The sequence below is a fragment of the Centroberyx gerrardi genome, chromosome 7 (genome assembly GCF_048128805.1).
Source record: "Centroberyx gerrardi isolate f3 chromosome 7, fCenGer3.hap1.cur.20231027, whole genome shotgun sequence".
NCBI lineage: Eukaryota > Metazoa > Chordata > Actinopteri > Beryciformes > Berycidae > Centroberyx > Centroberyx gerrardi.
In genome coordinates, this window is record NC_136003.1 from 25137782 (window position 1) to 25165713 (window position 27932).

The window sequence follows — 27932 nt, forward strand, 5'->3', positions numbered from 1 at the left end:
AGTAGACTGACAGCCAGCTGTGCGGTTACAACGACAACAACAACCTCTCGGATTTGATACATACAACTAGATTAGTGTCGGTTTGCTAGTGATCGTAATCATTCTCTATAGCTAGTTTTTAAAAGTAAATACTGGACAGCATATATCAGCAGTATCATTTCCATCGCCTGTTTCTGCGCTAGCTAGCTAGAAGAGCATTCCTCAAACATGAATCCGTTGTGTGGCAGATGTAATCGAGTCGTTTACCCCACGGAAAAAGTGAATTGTCTGGACAAGGTAAGAAGATGAGAACATTGTCTTACTTCGGACTACTGTCTTTGAAAATAACTGCTTGAAACGTTGTGCCTCTCGTTGCCTTACTTAAGTTATTTTTATCCTCTCAAAATTACACCTTACACAGTTTTTGTGAATGAATTGAACACCCCACAGGACAGGTATCTCGCTAGCTAGGCGAGCTAACAGAGGTTATAGCTAACAGCTAGCTAACGTTTTCAAGGCGCTACCACAACGCGGACTGGAAACAAAATTGTCCTCATATCCTGGTGACTGATTTTAACTCTGGATACCAGTACATTTTTAACCCAAAGAGCACCTTATATGACATTATATTAAAACAACCTAAACAAATGCTCCACAATGCTTTCGAAAGCCGAGCCTGGTCTGGGCCTGGACTGGCACCACTGCTTGCAAGTGAATTGATCAGTAATGTTAGCCAACGTTACCCTTCCTGGGAAACTTATTGCAGGTTTAGGGATATTGCTTGGACTTCAAATATTAAAGAAATTCTGGTTTATGAATTAATTCCCTTAGCAGATGTGTTTCCCTAATCACGCTTTTCATGTAAAACACTGTTGGGGACAGTGTGGACTGATTTGGACACATATGTGTCCAATTCACTGGCTAATCCAAGTCGGAGGTGATTAGCCGAGGTGTCTCAATTTGCTTTCAGTCAAAGCAGTAGCGTAATCTCAGTCAAAGTGGTAATCGCATCAATTTTAACCATCCTCCCTCTGTTGAGGTCACTAATTCAGATGGTAGCGACCATTTGAGACAGGGGTTGACAGAGCACATCTTGTTTCTGAGGACCCCGGTAGACCCCCTGAGCTCTTAGGTGAAGGTGAACATGTGATGTGATTGTGTGGTTTATTGCATTAAATGATTGCTAATGTCATCCGTCACACTGTAACCTTTACAATAACCTGATACAATACAGGTCATAAACTCTACTGAGCATTATACACTGCATTTCTTTCTAGAAGAGGTGGGTGGGGTCTGCCTTTGTTGGGGCAGGAATAGAAATGTTTATGTTGTTCATGAAGCAGTGCTGGGGGCAAGCAGATAATTTATCTAATGGACATCCAAATAGCCACTGAGAATCAATCCCTGTCAGGAGATTCTTATCTATTGGGGTTGACAGATGGAGAAGGTGGGGAAAGAGGAAAGTGCACAAAGCACATTATCTAAAGTAACATCAACACTCGATTGGATTTGTTTGTGCTCTGCTGCACGCATGTGTTTTTGAATGCACTGTGACTAATGTTTTCCCAAAGTGCACTGGACTGGAATCTATTTGTACACTTACTTCAGTATGCTTCTACATGCAGAAATGATCTGAGAAACCCTAAAATACAATTCATGCTTTAGTATGTCAGGAGGAGGGCATTGATGAGAACCGTACTGCCACAAGTAGAGAGACCGAATGTGCTGTGGAATCTGTGCCTGAAGCAGGGTGCATTCCAGCAGACAGACACTCCCATAAAACGTGCTCTGTCAGAGGCCTGCTGTGCTGTCTCCCTGCTCTGAACCAAGCACAGGAGAGCAGCCTGCCGTCTGTCTTCGCTGCCATTCCGCATCAGCGCTCACCCTCTCAGACACACCAAAACAACCTCCCCTCTTCCCTCTCCGTGGCACTGGCTGCCCTTCCCGTTTGTTTAAAGCAGCCGAGGAGGCCGCATTGGCTGGGGATTTTTCCGTGTGCTAGCTCAGGTGAAGGCAGGGGAGTCCAGGCTGCTGCTGCCGCCGCTGCAGTGGTTTTCACAGCCGCCGTTCAATACCTTTACCTGATGGTCTTCTTCTGTAATGGCCTTCTGGGAAGAGGGCGAGCCACAGAGGCTTGTTTGTCTGTCAATCCGCATTCCAGTAGAGCAGGGCAGGGCCCGGCAGAGGGAGCGGGCAGCCGAGCACGTGTAAAGACAGGAAGTGAATTTTGGTCGTGGTTTTTGCTGATGAAGGCTGTGCCTACGTATGCTGCTTCCTTTCAATAGTTAAATGTGTGTAGGTATTAAGAGGCACAGAGCTGCACATTTGTTGGGTCAGATTTAACAGTGTTAGGCTCAGTACCACCAAAATAGCTTTATGTAGCCTGAGCTGATGACAGCTGTTGAAATTGGGCCAATAAAACTTGGAAGGATGAGGGATTGTAGAGTACTTTTATCCACTGTTAGCATTACATAATATGCAAGCCATACTAATAAAACATAGATCATCATGAGGTTAATGTTTTTAGGGAGGGCGGATGTGTGTAGGACTTGTGATTTGTATTTGTGTCACTTTGAAATTAATAGCCATTTGTAACACACAAGAAGTGTGTACTTGGGGATAAATTGAGAGATCTAGTTAGAGAGTGTTTAGGCACAAAGCTCATCTCTCCTTGAGACTATCTTCTCTGTGAGAGTGTGTGTGTGTATTCACTATCTCTGTGTGCTGTCTGCTTTTCTTATGTCTGAATCAGAGGGCTTGTTTCTAGCTGCAGGCGAAACGATACATACTGCTACATTATTTCATGAGATGTATTAATATTTAATTGTGACATACATGCCACTATAGGCTGTGCAGTCGTGCAATCTGTTGTAGGTGGGCAGTAAAGCAGCTGCTGTTTCAGAGAATGTGGTCTTGTTTTAAATGTATGCACAATATAATAATCACATTTTTGTGTTCTGACAGTTTTATTTGTGGCAGTTATTTTAAAGGAATGAAGCATTCATCTTAATAACCAAATTTGAATTACAAATGGCCAATATTGTACACAATATTGGGAAGAGCTATTTTTTTTTTGTTTTAGTTCGTTTCAAACGCAGCTTGCATGCACCAAACTTTCTCCCAAGTAGGACCAAGTCTCATAGATGAGGTACTGCCTGACTGAAAGCAAACCAATGCGTTGGTAGAGAAAAAAAGTAAAAAGGAATATGGACAAACTCCCGCTGGGAGGTGATTTCCTTCATATAAGCATGTCGGTGAAGGCCTTGACAGCACAGACAAGAAATGCCACTGAGCTCCAAGGATTTGTCTATCTTGGTGTTGTTCCCTGTAGTTGCACTCACAGAATAATCAATTGCAGGAAGGCATTTTATTATATATTCCCAAGATTCATATAACCTTTGAACGATGTGTTTGTATTAGAGGCCTAGTGGGTTGTGTAGCAGAGAATGCGGCTGCACTTTGTGGTTCACATGATCTCAAATGTTCGGGCACTCTTGGCATCCAAAACAGTATGTGTGTTGATGAAATTTCATAGAACATTACCCCACACATTGATTTATCGGATGCATAGTAATAGTTTACACTGTTACCACTGAATTGTGTCTTATTTTTTATTATTTAGCCAACAACTTCAAACGGTATTTGTCGTTTTTATCTGATGTGGGATTTCTGTTGGAGATCTGAGCCTTGTTTGTACTGCTGCTTATCAAACCCATGAAATCACTGGAAAAAAAGGGTGAAAGGTCAGAAGAATACAGTGCTCAAGTGGTGCAGCTCCAGACGGCCGTTGTTATTTATAAGAGGTTATATCATGCCCCCACAGTCTGATAGTGGTCAGTCACCCTCATGGGCGATGCATTGGTGCAACCTCCGGCTTGATCTGTTTCAGTGTTGCAGTGATGAGTTCCAATATGGCTCTGATGTGGTCGGTCATGAGGAATAAGTTTCAACATTGGTCCTATTAGGAATCACTGGTGCTGTTTTTTTTTAGCTCTTGCCTGTGTTGGATCAAAACTACTCAGGCCTAGCCTATGGCTGAGTAATATGGTTGATAGTCATAAGGATTTTTTTCAATATCGATATATATCACGATATGGCTCACGTATGCAAAATCGCATGTTAAATAATCACATTTACGTTCATCCTATTGAACCGAATGGAAATGTTAGGCATGATGTCAAACAAAACTGAAATTTTCTAATAATATTCCTTAAAATGTTTCATACCTCATTTTTTCAGGGTTTTTTAAATAAAATTTGCTTGTTATCATCAATCTAGACAGCAGAATTGTGTGTCACGTTATCCCCAAATCACCATATCGTCACAATATGATTCCACAATAAACAATAATATTGAATTATCACCCAGCCCCAGCGTAGCCCGACATGCTACACGTCAGCACTAGATTCCTCTTCGCTGTTTCTAGTTCAGTCCTATTCAAACAGGTTGTCACCACTAACCAGCCTTACTCAGGTGTTTGCGGGTCTTTGGTGGTGATCAGGATTTGTCTACATTTGGTGTCTGATGATCCAATGTGAATGCTTTTCCTCTGACCCCAGTTTTGTACGTAGCCTATATTTAGGCAGATTAGCCTATTCTGAGAGTTGATTCATATTGTCCAAAGGCCACAAGAGGTGAGGAATCGGTCCAGCCACCACTAGTCACCTCCTCCTCATGACTCAGTCTCAAAAACACATTACAGTCAAAATCACCTGAGGAAATGACTCCACCATGAGCCCTCAGGTACTTCTCCTTTGGACATTTTGTCAGAAAAAAGGAACTAGGACAGTTTGCTTTCCCTACTACAGCTCTATTTCTCGGCAGTACAGAAAATCTTCATTCTCCTCATCCCCCTGTAGAAGTCAAAAGATATGAGATGGAAGGCAAAGAGACAGTTTTACTCATTTTAAGACCATACAACATGGCGTGGTAACATGATTGGACCTTTGAACAAACATGTAAAGTGAATTTTATGTGGGTGATTTATGACGAGGCACTAGTCGTTCAACATCCCACCATAACAGCGCTTGTCTCTGATCCGCTCTGTTAGGACTTTTTTTTGAATGGCTTGGTGCCGGGTCGGCGGTATGTGTGTGCTACAAAGTGCACATCACATACTGGAGTGGTTTGGGATGTGTGTTAAGTGCATACTCTAGCATAGCTTGTCCTATCAAATCACTGTCTGCCTGCTGGCCAACTACAAAGCCCTTGGCCGTGGTAAAAACTAATGACATCAGGTACGCCAATAATTAACCAACGTGCTTTAATGAGTTTTACTTTCCTCTAATAGTACCAGCCAGATGTGGGCTCTGTGTCTTTAGGCATGCACTGTCTTACACAGGAATCTTCTCCCTATCACACACACAGTGAGCCACTGCAAAGGCCCACTGTGTGTGTGTGTGTGTGTGTGTGTTTGTTTGTTTTATTTAGCCAGTATTTATTAAAAATGAATCTGAGTCAATTGGACACTGCAGCATCTTTCAAATTCTGGGAAAATTCAGCCTCTAAATGCATAAAATGTTGTTGATTAAAGTTAATTAAATCTGATTTGACCTAGAGTTATGAAATGTGCCATCAGGGACCCTATGGCTGTCTTTCAGTATTAGGAGGTGCTAAACTCTCTCTGATGTTTTATTTGGTGATTAGCAGAGTGTTGAACCATGCAAATCCATTTCACCTGCTCCATAGATTACAACACTCAAATCCTGGTAAATTTAGCTGTGGCTGGCAGGTTTTCTACTGTACTAGACACTTGGGTATGTAACCAACCATCGTTTGAAGTTTCTATTCTGATAATGATCTAGATGTCTGGTAAAATAATGCGGTTGGTGAATTTTGCTGTTGTAGTTGGCGGACCAAAATAGTTAATGCCCTGCCCTGCTTAAAATACACACAAAGACTGACATAGGAAGTGTTCAAAGCAACAGACCCACAGCATTGTGATGCCTTTAGTCGGGCACTTACTAGTCTCCTATCGGTCTCTGTAGTTAGTATGTGAGTGCACGCTCCTGGTCAGGCACTCATTAACAGTCTCTCTGTCTCTGATGTGTCTGACTTGTGTTGGCCTCTCATATAGCTTCAGGGTTTTTGTCCAGGCCAACTTGGGCTTCATTCTCACTGAGAGGAGGTTGTGAGGCTGACTGAGCATGTTTGCTCTTGAGTGGAGCCTCAGATCCCCACTGACACACATGCATCATACACTGAGACACATAGCCTACATACTGTACTACACACATGTACGCACGCATAGTTCACATGCACACACGCACACATGCCCTGGAGCTGCACTGATGCAGGGAGACAGTCCCGTTTTTTTATGGGTGTTTTATTTCTAGGGCTCCGTCTCTGCAGTGTCCTCATTTTCCAGCTGACTGCCAGATCTTGCCTCGGCACCCAAGAGCCAGGTTTTCCTGGAGCTGGATAAGGCCAACCACTCGATAGCCTTTCAGACCCTCATTTGGGATCTTTATCTCACCCCCCACTTCTCTCTTCCACCCCCTCTCTCTCCCTCCCTTTGGCATCCATCTGTGTTTGACTCTCTGTTCACCTGAGAGGGTCATGGGATCTGTGGGAGGGTGGGAGGGTGGTGGGGGTTATCCTGGTGGAATGTGGGTTAGCAGGTTGGGCGAGGTTCAGGAATTGTTTGCTAAATAGTGAGTGCAGCAAGCTTGTTCTCTGGAAGAATCCCAAGGTCAATATTTATCCCGGGAAACAACAGGAGGATCAAAGTCCACGCTCAGCCGATTTGCTCACCTTTCCTCCTCCAGCGCTAGCATTCTCACTTCTCTATTAGCATTACACTCTGTTGGTTAATCCCTGGTTTACCGCTGTTACAGATTTAGGAGCAGCTCAGGGGAATTGAGAAGGGGATAACAATAGACGAAGGGGATATCAGGCTGGGCTGCTGTGCTACAAGTTGACAAACTGATGTGCCTCCAAAGATGGCCGCCACCATAGCTGCAAATCAACTGTAGTGGAGGAAATGGAATCTGCCTGCAATGTGCTGTTGTTTGAAAAGGGATTTGCCAGCCAGAACAACAGAGAGTGAGAGACATGGAAAGAGTAACATGATGTGTCCATCTGTGACTCCCCCTGGCCTTGATTGGGTTGTAGTGGGATAAGGAGTTTGTATTCTAGGGTTTGGCCCAATTTGTTTGGCTGTGGATCACAGCTCCATTGAGCAGAGCTCAGGGCCGGTGTCCAGTATGAGCCACCTCCTTTGTCTGCCTCAGTACATTATTGCTGGTCCACAGCTACACACACACATCTGCTGGCTCATACACACACACACGCTTGCCCATTGTCTACACATACCATCCTGGGTGGTCCAATGCATCCAGAGAGAACAGACCAGACTGTTCTTATAGCCAGGCCAGTAGTATCATATTTTTGAATGTTCAGTAATGGATGGACGACCAAAGTGAAATGCTCATTGTGCGATGTTGTCATATCATAATTTTATCCATAGCACTGCCATGATTGTGTCTAGCTGCAGCTTTCACAGACAGTAAACCTCAGCGAGGCCCATCCTGGTGATTTATTACCAGCTGTGTATCAGCGCTATAACACATGCTTTATTATCAACCTGTATCGCTGCACACAGGGAAATGATGGATATGTCTGTCAGTAATGCCCCCCTTCTTGCCCCAAGATTGTGTGGAATTTAACATGCATTGTGCACGTGTGTGTGTGAGAGAAACAGAGAGAAAGTGACATTGCACTTTGATGTGTATCTGCAGCTTTATTCTCTGTTTTGAATCTTTTCTGGACTGTTTGGTTGGAAGATTAGTGTTTTGTGTGTGGGCAATTGGTGTAGAGAGTGATAAAGAGTGGGAGAAAGAATGAGAGGGATGGCAGAACGCCCTGAGGCCATGTTAATAAGGACTCCCTCTTTCTTTCTTTCCCTCCCTTTCTTTCTCTTTCTCTCTGTGTCTCTTTGCACTCCTCCCTCCCTTCCCTCGACGATAGCAGGAGCAGCCAGATCATTGCTTCACTCTCTGGCATTTTCTCTCTCGCCCACCCCTCCCCTGCTCTCTCCCTCTCCTCTCCTTCCTTTCATGTTTCGTCCCTCCTTCCAGTTTTCTCCAATCCTCCCTCCCTCGATCCCTCTCTGAACCCTCAGGCCGCAGATCAGCCCAGTGCCAAGAGAGAGAAAAGGGAAGGAGGCGAGAGGGAGGGAGGGTGTTGAGGGAGATAGAGGCTAGGCTCTTTATGAGGATGGATAGAGGGACAGGGAGCTACAGAAAGACAGATGCAGGCCTGCAGAGATGAACAGACGGACAGAGAGGGAGAGCAAAAAGTGGCCCTCAGACCAAGCAGAGCATGGGGACTGTCATAGTTATAGTTACTGTTATAGCACCCACTGTGAAGAAACTCTGTTGTTTTGTAGTTGGTATGTATAGGGGTCAGCTTAGAAATTGTTATTTGTTTCTGCACACACACATGGATGCACATAATAATAAAGGTGTGAAAAACTAGTGCCACCAGGTTAGATGGCGATAACGATGATGCATACTTTTCAACCGCACACTTTTTTCCTCTCACACTGGCGCTAGCCGCCTCTCGAGAAGTTGCGTTATAAATAACAGCCATAGATTTTGAAAGCAAAAGAGGAAGTCTGGCGCTCCCTTAACCCTTCAGTGTCAGGACACACAAACCCCTGTCTCTCCACATTGCTTCATTCTCCCTCTCAAACTCACACTCGCAATTGCAATTGTCACTATTTTTTCTTTCTGCATCCAACCCTTTTCCCTGTGAAAACCTCAAGGGAATAGAAAGTAGTTCTGGCCTTACTCATTCGAATGGCTGTCCTTTGCTAGCTTGTGTGTGTGTGTGTGGTTGGAGCTCCTTCTGGATGCACAGAGCAAATGTCTCTAATCTCTCCCTCTTTTACTTTCTCTCTCCTCTCTTTGACAGTACTGGCACAAAGGATGCTTCAGCTGCGAGATCTGCAAAATGACTCTAAACATGAAGAATTACAAAGGCTTCGAAAAGAGACCATACTGCAATGCGTAAGTCCTCCCTAAGTCATCATTTTGTGTGTGTGTGTGCGTGTATGTGTGTGTGTGTGTGTGTGTGTGTGTGTCTATGAGTGTGTTATGCAATACGCACATTATACTCAGGTGGTTCAGCCCACATACCAAAGACATTGACAGAAGTGTTTAATCTGTCCAGAGACTGACACAAGACTCTTCCTAAGTGTGTGTGTGTGTGTGTGTGCCTGTTGCAGCCCAGCTAAGGCCCCTCTCTCCACTCTCTGCTGTTTATCTGTGGCTATTCCAGCTCTCCCTCAGAGAAAGGGTCTGTATGTAGTGTGGGAAAGTGCACACCCCTTCCCCCCTGCACCCCCACCCTCCTCCACCACAAGGGGAGGGGGTCAACAAAGGAAATTCCTTAAGTTCCTCGGCAGTGACACAGGCGCACACACTGAAAACCAGCGTGTCCACTCACGCCTCAGCACACACTCTCACACACACTCACATACTCCCACATGCCAAAGTCTGATCAGGAATCCATGGAATCTCCCTCTCCCGGTATTTGTAATGATTTTTGCCTCATCTCACTATCCGTGCGTGTGCGTGTGAGAGAGAGAGCGAGAGAGAGAGAGAGCGTGTGTGTGTGCAAGTTCTGAAAGGGAATGCAGAGAGAAGGCGTTGCTTCATGTTCTGACAAGCTCTTTCGCATTTTTCCTGCGCCACGTTTAGAATTGGCAATACAGTCAACCAAGAAACGGCCTGCCTAGCGTTGTCATTAGCAACCCCAATGGAAACTCTATGGTAACCTGCTAGCTTGTGGCCAACTGTCTACAGTATTTGGTTTCCTCTTGGATTAATACCAATATTAACAAGCCGTTTGTGTCTGAAGTAAAACATGGCACTTTCTAAAATATTATAACTTCTAATACATGGGGAAAACAATAAACTATGTTTTTTCAAGGGAGATTATTAGGACCTCCCCTTTCCATTATATAATATGCTTCTCCATCTGTCTGTCAGGCTCTAGCATGCATTTTTTAAACTGAAAATAGAAACACGCCATTGCATATCACATTTTTGGTGGTACTTAATGAGTTTTTTGTTTTATAATTGACTGGTGGCCTAATTTGTCCAGATGCTCCCTACCTCTGATCTTTCCCATCTAGGTCAAGGCATTACTGCCTATAGCAGGTGTCCTCCAGCCAGCACCACTGTTTCCACTGTCTAAAATGGCTCCTCCTTTACCTTTTCTGCTTCCCATGTTCCCTCCATCGTCTGTGTCAGTGTACAGCAGCAGGAGCAGGGCCCTTCAGAGCCTGTTTATTATGCCTCTTTCCGTTTGTTTAAAACAAGCCTTGTAAGAGTAAACATCATCAGTGGAAGAGTCTCCCGCTCCAGGGAAGGTATGCAGGCCGTCCTCTCTGTTATTATTCTGTGGGATAACTACTTTATCATTACTCTTCTATATCTGTCCTTAGTAAATGATACAGACGTTGTTTGTTTTCACTGAATGCCCACCCACTTCTTCCCTGATAGTCCTAGCTCTGATTAGATGCTAGAGTCACAGGGGGGATTGTGGGAGATTTAGGAGGGCAGATAAATAGATTGGAAAATTCCTTACTTCCCCTGGAAACTGTGGGAGCCAATGGTGAGATACTTTCATAGTGCCTGTTTGATAGATTGACATTATTAATTTGGGTATGAGGAGTCATGCATATAAGCGTGCTATTGTTAAAACTTATCACAAGTGTTTTGATTTAGTGTCCTCCCTTACAGTCCATGCCAGTTTCCCTCCATGTAACAATATTTTGAGTTATGGTTCGGTGATGTAACTTGGTGATACTGTACGTTGTTAATAAATAACCAACCAGCCCTTTTCACACAGCAGAGTGACATTGCGGGCTGCTTCCTGGTTTTGCTGCTTTCCATATTCTTGGAAAGGAAAGGGCTCTTGGATTTACTGGAAGCTGATTGGGAGAGAGCGAGTCAGTGAAATATCTTGGATGAGCTTTAAAATATTAGCTTCACTACATAATGGATTCTGCCAGTTTTGTACAGCGGATGTCTCTGACTGTAATTTCGCTTCCACTCTGTTTTGACCCTTCATCTGCTCAAATCAATGCAGTCTCTACCAGCTACAGCTCCTCTACTGTGATATGTGTGCTGTCTCTGTCAGCATTTTACAATTAGCTGCTGATCACTCAGTCAGTCAGTCATCCTGTTGTGTTTGATAATAGGTACAGATGCATGGCCTGAATGTAATGAAATGTTCCTTTCTGCTGAATGATGCATTACAACCTTTCCAGGTCTCAGAGGGTCGAGCTGGCCAGAAACATCTCCTGGTTCCACTATGCAAACAGGCCTCTCCTCCTCCACAGTAGGCCGTGTGTGTGTGTGTGTGTGTGTGTGTGATTACACATGCGTGTGCCCGTCCCCCACCTCTCCTCACCATTTTGATCGCTCCCTCTTTACAGTGTTCACAGGGCTAACTGAGTTTGTGCGTGTGTCACTGATTCCCCTGTGCGACTTATTACCTTGTTATACGGCCTGACAGATAGATGAGTGTTCTTATGATTCACTCAAACCCACAAGCACACAAACACAAGCATGATTACACACACACTAACACACACTACAAACTCCCTTCTGAGTCACTATGCTTACATGAGCGACACAGTTGCATATTTTGTGTAGCATTTTTACACATACATGTAAAGACAATTTCTGGATGTTGTAACTGTCAGTTTTCTGTGTGGCTTAAACACACACCCTGTCTCTGCCTCAGCCAAGCAGGGCTCTGCAGGCACAACGATGCTCTGTAAAACACAGTGTGTGCAACCACACCACCACAAACCAGACACACCCAACTCCAGAAATAAAACATGTAAATATTAGTTTCCTAGCTGTTACGATTAGATATTGTGTAAGGAAATGGCATTGTTTGAGTGGCTTCTCCTCTGCCTGCCAGGCTTAAGCTGCCAACATAGCAAACCACTACATTTGAATGTCTCTGATAGCAGCCTTTTCAGGAAAATGAGTGCTAGCAGCGCCAAAAGCAGAGAGAGAGAGAGCGTGCACAGACCTGCATGCGCTTGCAGTGGTTGGTTGGATGCACGCAGGGATCAAGTGCTTATATATAAGTGGTTATATATCACAGCATGAAAGCCATACTGTTCAACTTCAGTCCTCATTCAGGTCCAATTACATTCTTGTTCCCCTTTCCACTGTTTGAAATTATCCGTGGGGTTTCTTTAAAGTGGCTGCTAATTTGAATTTGTTTGTTTGCTCAGCTCTCCATCTAAGATAATTTAACCACATTCCTTTTGTTAAATTGCTTTGACAGCCCCATATATCACATCAGAAAATACGAACTTAGCGTGTTTACAGCGTTGTCAAGGAAACAGTAAACATATTGCCTAAATGGGTTACCCAGAGGCAGGGGTAGTGGTTGGAGATTTTTGAGGTCATCCCGTGCCCCGAGGCAGGCTGGGTACCGGAGTCCATATGATTCTGCTAGATAAAGCTGTGAGGGCGCCTCCTCTCCTCTGGGTCTCAGCCATGTGTTTTCGCTGCCTTAAGGACCACACTGAACTGGCAGGCACCATTAGTCGTGGACCCGAAGGCTGCTAGTGCAGAGAAGCCTCCAGTGTATAAAAACACTGACTTATGCCCCGCACACACACACCATTGACAGCAGTTTAGGGAATCAATAAGCAAGTCTGCATTGAAACGGCTTGTCGGAATGCGTCCCGGCCCGCCGTCTGCGTGCATGTCTGCATGGAAGCTGCGTGTTTATGCCTATTTGTGTATGTTTGTATATGTTTGTGTGTGGACTCGTTTCAGGCAGAGCGTTCTCTCCAGGGCCGTTGGAGGTAGGTTGGTTGGTTACGGGGGTCTGCGGCTGTCCAGAAATATTCCCCAAATCCATTCAGAGAAGAGGCTTGTGTTCACGCTCTGCTGAAGGAGCTGCCCATGACATCATTCGCACTCACACACTGTCTCTCTGACCCTCCCGCTCTGTCTGTTGCATGCTGTTCCTCTTCCTGTTATCCCCCATAGGGCTGTGTCTATGTGTGAGTGTGTGTGTGTGTGTGTTTTGTAAGCTGTATTTTCCACACCTGCTATGGCTCCCCTCCAAAACTCCACAACCTTGAAGCTCTCATCCCCCACACGGCCCCTGCCTGCACCTCTTTTTTTTCCAGACTGTTTTGGCCCCAACTGACACAGAGCATTGTGTGTTATACTGACATGCCTTTTGTGTACAGGGGCTCCTAACTCAACCTGAGGACCACCTTGAATAACAAATGCACCCTCTGTGGGGCCGGAGACCGCGCACTGTTTGAGCTCCGCTGTGTTTTTTTTCTCTCACAACAATCTAGGCTTGTGTATCACACTGGGGGCCTTGATGCAAGCTAGTTTCTGTGTATGTGTGTGTGTTTACTGTGTAGTGACATTCCTTGCTGTCTTGTGTGTTTCTTTTACAGACACTACCCCAAGACAAACTTCACCCCCGTGGCTGACACTCCGGAGAACCTCCGCCTCAAACAGCAGAGCAAGATGCAGAGCCAGGTAACCCTTGATCCCAGCATCAACCCTCAGTACTCATGCCTGTCCAAACTCCGGCTGTGAGATACACACACACCTTGTTCACACCTTGTTCACACAGTGCTGCTTTCACCTGTGTTTCTGTGGATTGCAGTCATTTGTATGCGATTTGTTTTTTTGATGATGGCTACAAACTTTATTACAACCTAATAATTTTTTTTCCCCCTGTTTTACAACCCCACCATCTGAGGTCAATAATGCTACCCCTGCTGTGTGGCCCAGTGTTGCTGCACTAATCTGTTGTCTGTATAGTTCTGGCTCTATCTGTTTTGTAGTTGCCCCCAACTGCGCCGCCAATGGATCCCCCTAAATAATCTCTGCACCTATTTTTCTCCACACGGTGCCCGGGCTAGGTCTCACCATCCTCGGGCTATTTTCTAACCACAGAAAACACTGCTGCGGCTGTTCCTGCAGAAACTAAAATAACAAAGACCCAAATATATTCTAGGAAAAAAAAACTCATCAGACCAAAATATCCATCTGAACTGGGTCATGTGTTATTGCTTTAATAAAGACGACTCTGATAGGAAGTCAGAGAGATTTTCACCCTGCCTCACCAATAGATTTTGCCTGAGCTTTTGCCATGGTTGTCTGTGGTTGTAGCTTGTGTAACAAACCCCTAATAAGTAGGTGTTAAAATGTTCTTATATTTAGTGACAACTTTAGCAGGGCGCTGTATGTATCTGGTATTGGCAGTTATCATCCTTGGAGGCTGTCATGCGCACTTCCACCTCTCTTATTCGTGTGTGGCCACGTTGTCTGGGGCATGCTTCTGAGTCTTCTAGGATCTCATCACATCGATCCGACCGGGAGCTAGCTAGACTGACCACAGACAGCCTCCCTAGAACCAACTCAGGCGTTAATCCAATGTTAAGCCCGTCAGAAGACTAAATTGCCCCCCCTAGCCCACTCCGCAGCCTCCTCCCCTCCTTCTCCTGCTCTACATCTAATCCTGAGCTATTAATCTGGACAGTAGTGGCCGTTTCTCTTTATATACTCTCACTTCCTTCTCAGGAAGCAAATGACCAAGATGGAGAAGAGGGAGAGAATGGGATCCGCAGGGAAACGTAGAAAGAAAGGTGTGTCTAATCAGCCTTTAGTAGAGGAGAGCAACGTCCAGAGAGGAAGCAGGCCATATCAGAGACAGGCACACACATCGTCAGTGTCAGTGTCGAGCTCTACAGATGAGACGGGGGTGTGTGTATGTGAGCAGGGGGGTTGTGTAGTATTGGGGGTGGGGGGGTCATCATATGAGGAGGGGGATCACGGAGGGACCCAGGCACAGATGGTGTTTTTCAACATGGATTGTTTGTCCTAACAACCCCCAACAAACACTACACCAGACACCAAGAAACAGTCATTATGCTAATGGTTTATCATAGTCGCAAACTCAAGAATGAGATTATTACACAAAAGCTGTGTGTTTGTGTGTTTTTGAAGGGATGTAAATGAATGTAATCACGAATGACTCGCCAAAGGGACCTTTGTACAACTCTCCTAGATGTTTCCTTTTTCTTTCCTTTAGCGGTTGTGTGGCGTTGCAGCACAGAGGCCCTGTCATAGTGTATAGAGAAGTAGACAGGAAACAGACAGGTTTGACTACTCAGAGAGAGTGTGTGTGTGTGTTTGCACTAGCCCACACACTTGCGCTTACGTGTGTGATATAGTCATGTTCAGATACTAGGAAATAAGTATCTGGCTCTGTGTGCTGTAGTACTCATATGGCGCTGTACATGTGTGTGTGTGTGTGTGTGTCAGTGCAAGGAAGTTGAGGGTGGGTGTGTGTGTGTGTGGAGAACTGGGGCCATCTAACCCCTCACCACCGCTGCGTTGCCACGGGAACCCTATTGCTATGGTAGCAGGGTAGAGAGGTTTGTCACACCTCATTACAAGACTTTACGGGAGAGAAACGGAGAGAAACAGAGAGAGAGGGGAGAGAAATAAAGAAAACGGAGAGAGAGAGAGAGAGCGAACTGGGGAGGAGGAGAGGGAGACCGACGAGGCACGCATGAGGGAGGAAAGGAAGGAAGAGACAGGAAGGCACCGATACAGAGAGAGGGAGGCAGGAGGGAGGAGTGTGGGGGTGAAGGAGGAAGAGATAAAAGTAAAATCCCCAGAGGAAGGAAAGCTAGAGGAATGCAAATAGAGGCAGAGAGAGAGAGAGAGAGATTATAATGAGGAAGGGCTCCAATTCTATGGAGGGATTCTGTCTGCTGCTGTTGAAGCAGTAAAATATGAATGAATGAAAAAGGAGCGAACAGAACAGAGAGAGAGGGGGGGCGGGGGGGGGTGTGGTTGGGGAAGGAAGGGAGAGACACGATTGGAGGAGAAAAGGCTATTGAATAAGATCCAAACAGACAAAGGAGATAGACTGGGAAATAAAAAGAAAAGGGAGGAGGATCATATGTTGACAAATAGGAGCAGGGAGAGAGAATGAAGGACAAAGATGGGTCGAGGCCACATTAATCTTCCTCTTGACTTATCTTTGTGACCAGGCTTGAGAGCTGTAGATAATTTCCCGTGGAATGAGGATCAGCCATCGTTTCCACTTAATTTCTCTGTGGACTTCACACTACGGTACCGGCAGATACGGACACAGCGTTACACACACACACACACACACACACATATACACTTGCTGTGAATCACGATCAAGTCATGTCATCACAAGGTGTTGGGGAGACGGGAGGCGGGTTGGTCAGCACGATGTTTAGCCGTGTCAGACATTATGTGGCTGTGGTAGGAGGAGGTGGGGGGGGGGGCAGCTTGGGAACTGGGTAATGGATTGTGCAAGCAGGCTCCATTCTTAAAAAGAGGGCAGGAAATTGGTGCAGTCACCATGGAGGCTAGAATAAGGGGTTTGGTGTGGGGAGGTGGAATTGAGTGATTTGTCTTTGTTGAAATGTCATTGAGCCTGCCGAGCCTTTTGCGGAGGAGATCCCCAGACCCTGAGTGTGTGGCCCATCGGCTGTTTCTGTTTCTTTTTTTTTTTTTTTTGTCTGCCTGTTGTTCCTGTATTGGTTTCTACAGTGTCATAATTAAATACTCAGTCCCAACGTCAGGCCAGCGTTGAGGGAAAACTCTGTGCATTGTCATTTATTTTCTGATACATATCTGACGCTGCATGGGCTGGCCACTTCCTCCCCTGCTCTAAGAGTCAGGATGGGGTGGGAAGGGCACACACACACACACATACACACACACACATACACACACACAGAGACTCCATTTGTCGTGCAGCTCCTCTCAGTCTGACCGTATAAGGCTGCCAGCACATCCTGTATGTAAGGCCTTCGCTCCCCCGCAAACAGGAAGTGAATGTTACCACAAAAGAGAAAGATCTATGCAGAGGGCAAAGCTTACTCGACGCACACACACACTGACAGTGCTTTCCTCAGTCATAGTTAGCTTATAGATAGCTTATATATATATGAGAAACATTGATTATCTCAACCTCAGACTTCCACACTCTCTGGTTTGCTGAGTGAGTTTAATAGGCAGAAAACTGGGAGATGTGAAACCTATCCTGTTGATTGTAGAGTTCTGATGGATCTGTGGTGGATTGGTCTAAATGTGAGGCTGGTCTTTGGCCTCCTGGTGTTCCACCTATACCAGTTACAATCTGAATTTGTGAAGCAGTACATGTGAACCGTTTACATCATGTGGGTGCTACCAAGCAGTTTGTCGTATTGCTTTCACTAGTGGAAAAATAGAGGTTCACCAATGCCAATTTTTCTGATGTGAGTACAGAATACTTTATTATGAAGTTTGGCTGATACAAGTACCAATCTGAGTACCACTCAGTTAACCCTGATTCATGCTGCCTAATATCAGCCTATTATAAAACAATTACATGAACAAGTGCTTCATTTCATCAAAATTTGCACTGAAAAACAGTTCTCAGTCAAATAAAGAAAGAAATAATAAAATCGAAAAAAGACCCTTCCCTTCAAAATTTCAGAATGAAACCCATATTGATGAACATGTCTTTCAGTTTTTAGAGTTATACAAAGTAACTAAGTTAATATATTTAAGGGGGACTTTATAGTGAATGAAAATATAGTTGTTTTTTATTTCCGAAACATACTGTTCGTGCCCTATATTTGTACCAACATTAGTTAACGTTACAGTGACGTTGTGATTTTACTTTCTGATATCACTCTGCCTCTAGCTGGCGTGAGGGAGCTGTGTCGCCTCTCCTCCACTCTCAGCACTGCCAGACACTTTAGCTTGGCACAGCTGGCACTTTGCTTCACTTAGATCAAAGAGTCACCAAACTGCAGACATTTTTCCTCCGGCTGGAAAAGTATTTTATTGCGCCAAAGCACAGCTCATTATGCCTATCGGTATCGGGACAGCTTCATTTGCCAATCCAAGGAGGAGTACTACAGATACTACAGATCGGCACACCTCTAGTGAAAACATTCTTCAATGTTCTTCCTTTCTTAATGGTCATACTTAATCATATCCATGTCAATTCTATGTAAGCGGAAAAGTATCAGACATACTACACAACACATCATAGTTTTTTTTGGTGAAATTGGTGATCTTTCAGGTTGTAAGAATCCTGATCAGAGCATCTCTAAATCATCATTTGTGTGACACTTATTGGAATTTCCTTGTTGACTCATGCAGTTAAACACATTTAAACTATTCATCTGACTACATAATGCATTTCAGCAAGAATGTAGCGTGCGCGCCTTGCATATTTTGAATAAGCTCGGGTGCAGAACAATATTCATTCCTAATGAGTTAAAATAGGCAAACAACCTTCTTCTGTGTGCGGCTGGCTATGCTTTTTTGGCTGTGATTGTAACAGGATTATGTGTCTTCTGCAGGTTCTGTACAAGGAGGAGTTTGAGAAGAATAAAGGGAAAGGTTTCAGCGTGGTCGCAGACACCCCAGAGTTGCAGAGAATCAAGAAAACACAGGACAATATCAGCAACGTAAGTGTCTGCAACAAAGTCATCAAAACAGATACCCCACCCCCTCTTTTTTTTTTTTTTTTAGCTTCACTCATCCTCTCACTTAGTCACTGACATCAGTACATGTCAGGCTTCAGCAAAGCCCCTCTCCTGCCCACACAGCTCCTCATTTATAGTAATGGGATTCCTCTCAAATCACTTTGGCCATTCCCCTCCACTCTCCTCCGTCCCTCGGCTCAACTTATTGATTTGCCATTTCTCTGTAAATACAGAATAGCGATGTAGAAATGCGTGCGGTGTTTACCTTGCCTCCCTGGACTGCTTAAGTCAGCTGTAAAGGCCTTTACTTCCCTGTGAGATACACCCGCACACCAAGCCTACGTCACAGGACACATACATACATACATTCAGCGCTGGCTTCTCTAATGGCATAATTAGTGTGGAGGATGATGGGTAATTACTGCTTTCATTCGATGAAACGATCTCGCGTGTCTGAGTTCAAGGAAATTTGCAAGACCCAGAAACGCGCACACACACATTACGCGCATTTATGCGAGTGCGCACACAAGCCACATCAAAATAACAAGCACAGTATGGCGAGATGGACTTGGGCGCATCATGAAGTGCTTTTAGTCAGAACTGATAAACATTACATCTGCTCGCAATTAGTGTGTGTTGTTCACAGCCAAGCCCAAGAGCGGCACTCCAGATGATCACTACATTGTTCTTTCTCTTTCTCTCTTTGTGTTCTCTCACATTTTCTCCCTCCTCCCCTCTCGTCTCCTCTCCTCTGGACACTCAGACTGAGAAACTTGTTTAAGTGACACAGTTGACACTGTTTAAGAAGTTTACTCAGCACTCCTCCCAGAATGTCAGCAATGTGAAGCCCTTTCACATTCACTTCTGTCTGCCTAGACTTGTCCCCATCCCTGTCTGTCATTCACATCTCTCTCTCTCTCTCTCTCTCTCTCTCTCTCTCTCTCTCTCTCTCTCTCTCTCTCTCTCTCTCTCTCTCTCTCTCTCTCTCTCTCTCTCTCTCTCTCTCTCTCTCTCTCTCTCTCTCTCCACCCTTGATTCAGCCTCTACCATTTCCCTTTACTTTCCTCTTTTCATGCAGCAAAGATTGAGAAGTAGCAGGGGGTTTAGTTTGTGTCCAGCAGCAGGCTGGGTGTTTCCTCTGAATACACACACACACACACACACACATACACACCACACACACCATCTGTTCGACCTGCTCCTTGAAACAAACAAAAATAATCTCCCTCACACACTCTCACTTAACATATTGCACTTCAAAATAGCCACTGTCTTCTCTCAGTCACTGACTTCACTGTCCTCGCACTCCGTCATCCCATCCAGTCTGTGAATACACTCCTCACTAGCGCCGCCGGCACAGTGGCCTCTTTCAGCGAGGGCGCGAGCGAGGACAGAATCAGGGCTGTAAATCTTGACCAAGGCGGTGTGAGTCAGTCTGTTATCAGCCTGGAAATAAGGGGAGGGGTTGTTTAGTGCAGCCATAGAGCCACTCTCTCAGTTTCAGGTTCGTCTGTGTGGTCCTTTTTCATGTTTTTACCAATGAATGCTGCCTTTGTCTCGCTGACTAGATTGGTTGTTAGGAGGTAGATCACAAATTCTTTGCACCTGAATCTGTAATTCTGAGGCTTTTTTGTTCATTTACACCTTAAAAACAAATAACCCACGTTACATTTTGGTCGTATATGTGCTTAGTCATATGTTTCACTCCATTTCCCCCCCAGCGTTTCCTCTTGATTCTAGCTGGCTCATTCTCACCCCAAGCATTGAAAGCTTCTGCTCCTTCCCTTTTTTCTCTTCACCTGCTCCTCCTGATGTGTCAGCCAGGGTTGCTATGCAACTCTGAGCTCACACTACTTCCGGCGGAGATGTCATTTCCTCTCAGCGTCAAGCTGCTTCCAGAAGCATTGCTGCACGTAGCGCGCCCCACCTATCACCACAAAGACAAGGGGTGCTGGAGAGCAAGTTGGAGACACCTGGTGGATAAAAGATGTACTGCATCCTGTGATAGCTTCCTGGAGAGTAAACTGGACCCCTCTGAGTTTGGCCCTTTTAAAGATTTGTAGTTCTTAGATAAAGATGCATGAACTTCTCTGTTGTGTTGAAAATGACACTGTTTGTGTTTGTCTCTTTGCAGATTAAATACCATGAGGAGTTTGAGAAGAGCAGGATGGGAGGAGAAGCCCCACCCCATCAGCCTAGCAACCCCACTTCAGGTACTAACTCTAACACAAACACACATACACACACACACACACACAGTCCACTACTTCTGTTCCTTATGAACTCACTGTGGGGTGCAACCGTGCAGTCAGTAGTATTTGTTTACGCAGTAAACACCACCAGTTCTACATATATCAGTAATAGTAGTGGATAGGGGGAGGAACCAGTTTAGGGAAAGCAACCCCAACGGGACAAAAGTGATCCCTAACTTCTGATGTTCATTTTTGGCGTGTAAGATTAATTTATGATCTAACATTTATAGTCATCATGTTTTCAGATGTCACCGTTCTCTGAGAAATGTATTAGAACAACAACTCTAGTAAATATCTCAAATTTTGTTTCAACTTATTGCGTTTTCTGTTCTTGGCTCTGTTGTTGCTGCTGGCTGTGTGAGCTCTCCTAGCGGGGCGTTGCCTAGTCGCCCCAGTCGGGGACCTTGGTTTTAACTCGTTCACTGCACTCCTCATTCTGCATTCAGTCCATGTGTTTATAAATTGCTGTTTTTCCACATTGTATTTCAGAGTCATTAACTTAATTCTTACAATGCACAACCTGAAATTTAATGGCTAAAAACCAATCCCTGGACAAAGTTGTTTGTCATTCTGATACTCAAAACTACCAAAATCACAAATGTGAAGAACATCATGAACTGTTTACTTTCAGAACGTTACTGTATAGGGTGAAGAATTTGAACTGAAACAGAAAAGTTGTGGCTATGTTACGGCTAAGTAGTAGCATGACCTGCGTACCTGCTGTTTGTATTTGACTTACCCAGCTAACACCTATACACAGAGAGGCATTGTTCAGAAGGTTGTGTAAGAGAACAAGAGCCATCGGATGCACGTCCCGGCTTGCCGTGTTTTTGAATTCCTTACCCTCTCTCAGAGCCCTAGGGTTGAGTGTGATGACACTCAGATAGAGATGGAGGGATGCAGCAGGAGGAAGGGAAGAGGACAGACAGACAGACAGACAGGGGTTATGTTTGGGCTCTGACCCCCTTTACTCCTGGCGTTAACGTGCATCTCCGGTATACGCGTTGAAATCTGCTTTCCCTCGCCAAAACAGACTGGCTACAGATGGCTGCTGTGAAACCCAGACTAGATCCCAGAGAGCCTAGTCTCTTAAGGTGATGATCACAGGCAAATATTTAGGGCAAATTTGGGCCAAAATTTGCTGGAAAGTTTTGCTGGAAATATTGTCTCACTGAAAACAGTGTATCAGTTTGAAATTCTTACCAAGCTTGATCAGAGAGTTTCAACATCAACCAATCAGAGACAAGAAAATTGGTCAGGTGACCTGTCCTCAGCCCCAAATATTTTCAAAATAATGGCTGACGGTGTGAGGTGCAGGACTACAACTGCTACTAAATAGTAAACACAAATAGGAAATAATAATTTTATTCTTTTTATATAATATTTAATCGAGCTAGCTAGCTGTTAGATGCCAGTAGATATAATAGATTATATTAGATACAATAGATTATTCCTTTTTGTGAACAAAACACCCATACATAAGCCTATAATACACGTTATGAAACTGCAGTGGATAACCTTGATAAAAATGGTTAAATTATTTGATTTTCAGTTCAAAAGACAAGGCCAAGATCACAGTGATGCAGCAGTATCTGTTATTTCATCCATTTTCACTCCAACTGTCAAATTTGTCAGTTACCATCGCCCATTTCCCCATTTGCCCATTGTCCAGCCAGTCGTTCATACTCACTGCCGGCAGATTTTGTCCCACATTTGCCCTAAAACTGCCTGTGTATCATCACCTTTAGACAGAATAGCAATAGAAACTATCTTTCCATGTCTCTGCAGCTGATTCATTTGCCTTCCCCTCGTCTCTCTCTCTGACTGTTGTGTTGTTTTCTCAGCAGCGTACCAGCCCCCTCCAGCCTCTCAGAACTTCCACTATGAGCCTGCTGCAGAGCCAGTACGCCAGGCGGCCGCCGCCCCCCCTCCCAGTGCCGGGGTAGGTCCTCTGTTGCCCTCTGCTCTCCCTGCAGGTGGACTCCACTGTGTCAGCAGCTGTTTCCAACAAAACATGTTTAGGCTAATTGTGATGAATGAGAAAAACTGAATGGAAACAGCAAATATTGATGTAATATGCTCAACACTACAAATTTCTTACGCTTTATCATTTTTGTCATATTGTCATCATATTCAAGAAACAATATGATAAATAGTGATTGAAATGTATTTGTCGAATAATAACTGACGTCACAACCTTTGCAGCCAGAGGGTGTCTGTAAAATATCTGCCCACCACAACCCTCCCTGTTCATTGTTGCTTGTTGACTGTCTGTTCCTACAGTGTAAAAGGCGCCCGTCATGGTTGTATGGGCATTAGTTGGTGCATGAGAATATTGCCAAGTGCATTTATTTGATTTTGTCTTCCGACAGCATGAAAAACTGCCAACATGAGCTGAGATGAAATGCCAATATCAAATTCCCCAAGAACTATCAACTCGTGAAAAACTCTTTCCAGTTTTGCATGGATGTTTTTGCATTTTCATTTGCATTTTATATTTTACATTTAGAAGTTTGCTTAAAATTTGCTTGACAGTTAGATGGAACCATAACAAGTGAAGACAAGTGAGACCTTAACTGTGGCTGAAGCAGACAGGAACTAACTGAGAACTACTTCCTGTTTCTGTGTGTGTGTGTGTGCAGAAGCGGTACAGGGCAGTGTATGACTACTCTGCCGCTGATGAGGACGAGGTGTCCTTCGTGGACGGCGACGTGATCGTAGACGTGCAGCAGATCGACGAGGGCTGGATGTACGGCCGCGTGGAGCGCACCGGCCAGCAGGGCATGCTGCCTGCCAACTACGTGGAGGCCATCTGAGAGAGAGAGAGAGGGAAAGGAAGAGAGGTAGAGAAAAAAGGAGGAGGAGGTAGAGAAAGGGAGGGAAAGAAGGAAAACGAAAAGCCCAGTGCCATCTCATCTTAATGCCGCTTTCTCTTGATTTTACTCTTGTTCTCTAATCTGTCCTGTGAGACCCCAAACCCCCCTCCCAGCATCCCCCGAGCCGCTCTCACTGTTCAGCTCTCCCACCACAGACGCCCTCTGTCCGTCTGTCCTTCTCTGTCCGTCTGCCTGCCTGCCTTTTCTGTCCGTCTGTCCGTCTGTGCTGATGTCTTGTCCGTCTCTGTTTTGGATGTTCGTCATCCTCTTATCTGTCGCTCTGTTCCCAATCCTGGCTCCACTCTCTTGCCGTCACAAGTGGAAATTGAAAGTCTTAAAAGATAAACACACAGTTCATCGCAGTATGTCAGGGGTCATGTTGTGTCACACAGCTCCATCCTAGCTATAACACTTAAAATCCTGACAAATAATGCAAAAAAAAAAGAAAGAAAAAATGTTAAAGCCCTTTCCCCCACTAGTCAGTCAACACATGGTTGCCATGGCAGCAGACAACTGCAGTCATTGTGCTGCAGAGAAAATAAGTTTGGACTGTGGGTGTGGCATTTTCAGAGGCCTGTTTTTGTTTATTTTCGTTTTAATTTCGCAGCGTGATCTTGGCCAGACTGGAAACACAGTGTAGAATCTCACTGTATTGGAGCAGCCAGAACTAAGCTTGAATATTTTGACTTGTGTACATTCCTTTAACCTCAATACCCCATTGCTGTTGCATCAGTCAGCCAGTTTTCAGTCTTAACAGAGAGGTTTTATATATTTATATATTGACACACACATTTCTCCGTTCATGTTCATATAGGTGCCCTCGCGTGTTCAGCACTGCATTGTGGGTATTGTTATGAAACTGGAATCTTAGCCTAACTGAAGTGCACCTCCTGGCCTTGCCTATCGCCGGCATGTCAAATGCAGGAGGGATCAGGGACAAGTTAGGGGACATGATCAGCAAACGGTCCTCTAACCCACTTCTTATGATCACACTCACTACATCACCTCAGTTGGTGTGAATATATATCCTTATTCCTGCTTTCGCAGCCTGAATGCCTTCAGTCTTTAGAGGATCGTAAAAGTTACGGCGATCAAGGTTGAACTGTGAGGAGGAAGGAGATGGGAACAGGTCAAGTCCCTCCCCATTGCTACAAAGTGACCATTAGAGTAGAGCATTTATAAAAGAGAAGGCCAAGCACAACTCTGTATTGTGAATCTTTTTATTTTAAAGTCATTCCATTGTTTTTGTTGTAGAACATTCCAGTCTGTTTTTCCATGAGATGTGAGTGAAATTGTTGAACCATGTATCTGAAGTCAGAGACCCTGGCTGTGGTAAATGTTATTGTCATTTCTCTCATGCTGTTTTCTCCTTTGCTTTTTCTTGTTATTGTAAGAGGCTTATTTTCAAACAAATGTCAATGTATTAAATAAATAAACCAGCAACTCAATTTATGAACCAAGGCAGACCAGTTCATGTAGACCCGGAACTAGATCTGTCAAGGCGGTAAAGGACTCCACCTGCTGTTTCAGGTCACAACAGTGCTGGCTACCTGTAGGAGAAATCAGCCAAAGGCCTGCTCAGTCAAGCCCATTTTTGACCAGAGTACCTGTTGTTATACTATGTCTTGTCCTTCAGGCTCTAAGAGAGAGAAATGTTATGGAGTGACACTCATAAATAATCGTGAAAGTTTTAGTGTGCGCTCTAGTCTTGGAATAAAGCAACATGAAGGTGGTATGTCAGGGACAGATGCTGATCCAGGGCTGGAAACTTTGTTTTGGTCCGCCGTTCACGTGGTTTGTAAATTTCCAAATTGTCAACCACTTTTCATATTTTACCAGTGAATTGGATTTTTTAGGGACTTCCACAGACAAACTTTACAGATGTTTGGCTGGTGGCAGTTTCCCACGCTGCAGTGATCACTAAGAAGTAAATAAGGTTGGTTCATAAACTAACTAACAAGCAGTTAAGTTCATGCCTGACTACCATAATGGCATGCAACGCAACGTTATGCTGCATCCTTCCTTTACTTTATATACTGTAGCTTTATGAAGACATTATCAGGCTTAGGAAATGATATTTGACCATTTCTCAGTGGTGTAAATACTCTCCTCATCGGCCCCTGTCCATACTTCCCTCTTCCCCTTTTCTTGCTGTTTCATTCTCTCCTGTGATGCACTGTGACGGTCACAGACATGACGGGGCAGGGCGGTGTATCTTTGGGTGGGGGGTGGGGTCGAAAAATTTTCAGCTTTATAAAAAAAGAAGTCTCTCACTATGTAGCTAGATGACATTGTACAATTGTATATGTATCATAAAGATAAGTTAGGGAAAATGTTTTTACAGGTCATGGTGCTTTGGGAAGTGGCTTGCCTGCAGATAAAAGCTGTCTGTTAATGGTTCATTTTGTTGTGAATGTGGCTGAGGGGGAAATAATGTGATTTTAAAAATTGACTCATGGAAAATCCAGTGTGGTGCAAGTTGCAAGTCGTGGTGTAAGTCGGTGTTGAACATTCATAAAAAAAATTTGCAACTTTCTAATGTGATGAATCGTGACAGTGCTGATGAAGATGATCACTGAATCAGAAAAAAAACAACACACCTCAAACTGGCTAAGTAATAAGGTTGCCAGACAAAAGGATTTAACATATGCCTGTGTTTTGCGTTAACCTCTACTTGACAACAGGACATGTTTATTTGCAAAGCAGATGCTAGATCGAAAAGCTGTTTTAGAGCTCACAATTTTTGTGTTTCTCTTGGGTGAACTGAAGACTGGGTGGTTTGGCTTGAAGTGAACTGAGCGTTGTTCCTGGCTTTTGTTGTCGTTTCCTCTGATTTTCTTTCTTTATAACAAAGCTACTCAAACCGGTGTCTTTCTTTTCCAGATGAGCCTAATCCAAGCCAGTTTTGGTAAAAAAATTTTAAAAAACAAACTTTCTTTTGTTTTGAAGTTGGTGATTGTCAGTTGGGGGGTGTTCTCTTGGAAATGGTAAAAAAAGTGGCCAAAGACAGCCAGTGTTGTGCAAGTGTGGCTCCAGATGGGTTGCAGACCGCTGTGGCAAGGCAAAGTCGAACATGAGCATGTGATGATGTAAGTGTGTGGGGCTGGGGGGGGGGGGTACCCCGTCTCCCAGCCCGTGAGACGGGGCAAGTTGTAGTCTGACCTGGATATTAGTCAGGAGTTAACCTCTTTGCGCCAAATACGCTCTTCTGCTCTGGCATCGCTCATCTACTGCACCGTAATGTCATATCATATCATAACCCCGTTTCCACTCAGTTTCTATCTAGTGTCCCGCCCATCCTAACTGCTGAGACCCCCTCTTACCCTCAGCCTTCATCGTAGCCTCCTACGCTTTTGATGAATCATCCCCTGCTTCTATGATACTGGTTATATAGACTTTGCAGAGTGAAATCATGTAATCCACAATCACAGATTTAGCATTCAGATCAGTTTTTTGTGCGTTCCATCTTAAATTGTTTTGTTTTGATATCATTTTGTTATTTTTTTAAGCAAAAATAAAAAATACCATATACATATTGACATACTCATGTATTCAAAAGTCAGAATACAGTCGAACTTAAGGACCTGTTATCATCTCTTGTTGCCCTGTTACAGCACTTCGAATTGTACTTATGATTCTGCAGATTCAATAAAATGTCATTTTTTCTCAGACTGTTGTGTTTGACAAACTGTGACTGATCCTTGTGCAAGAGAATTGAGAATTCAGGCACTGATGTACTGTTCTTATTTGGGCCTACACATAATGTACAGCATAATCACATCACTTGTCTGATACAGGGACCCTATACTGTGAAAGCATTTTCCATTGCATCTCACATGGTGAAATGCATTACTGGCAAGCCTTCACAAATTCATATCAGATTAAGAACAGTTTCAGGGGAATGCTGCATTTTCCTGGTAGATCAATTATGCTCGGAAATGTTGCAAGGCCTCGCTAAACTGGTAATTTGATAGAGATGACGTCAGACTGACCCTGGCCTAAATAAAATAGAGTGGGAGGAAGCGACTTGACAGCAGGGGGGGGGGGGGGGGGGTGACAGGGGAGACTCCCTATTAACGCCCATGTTAAAATTCATGTTTTCTAGTCTCTTCCTGTACTGACGCTGCCATAACGTCTCGTGTATTCCGACAATAAGTGATATCTTTGTCTTTTCCTCCGTTAGAAACAGCTGCATGACCATTAAAGTCCACTCACTTGTCCTGTACAATGACTGTAAAAAAAAAAAAAAAAGATACTACTACTACAATGCTAATTTCCCCC

At 44.4% G+C, this 27932-nt stretch overlaps 1 protein-coding gene across 2 annotated transcripts; it reads left to right on the plus strand.

Moving 5' to 3' along the window:
* Positions 1–27320, plus strand: lasp1 (LIM and SH3 protein 1). 2 transcript variants are annotated; one of them, XM_071909298.2, is made up of 7 exons: positions 1–276; positions 8896–8990; positions 13439–13523; positions 18398–18505; positions 20658–20736; positions 22620–22717; positions 23418–27320. In XM_071909298.2, exons 1-7 carry the CDS (start codon positions 208–210, stop codon positions 23589–23591), a joined length of 708 nt encoding a protein of 235 aa, XP_071765399.1. In that variant the 5' UTR covers positions 1–207; the 3' UTR covers positions 23592–27320. The 2 variants fall into 2 exon arrangements, with proteins under 2 accessions (XP_071765399.1, XP_071765400.1); XM_071909299.2 differs by having other exon boundaries at positions 22623–22717.
* The last annotated feature ends 612 nt before the right edge of the window (positions 27321–27932 follow it).

Bases quoted from the DNA above. Each gene is read 5' to 3' on its own strand.
- lasp1 (XM_071909298.2), top strand. From the start codon at position 208: ATGAATCCGTTGTGTGGCAGATGTAATCGAGTCGTTTACCCCACGGAA. The intron at 277-8,895 runs GTAAGAAGATGA...TCTCTTTGACAG, and splicing joins AAGTGAATTGTCTGGACAAG to TACTGGCACAAAGGATGCTT. The intron at 13,524-18,397 runs GTAACCCTTGAT...TGTCTTCTGCAG, and splicing joins AGAGCAAGATGCAGAGCCAG to GTTCTGTACAAGGAGGAGTT.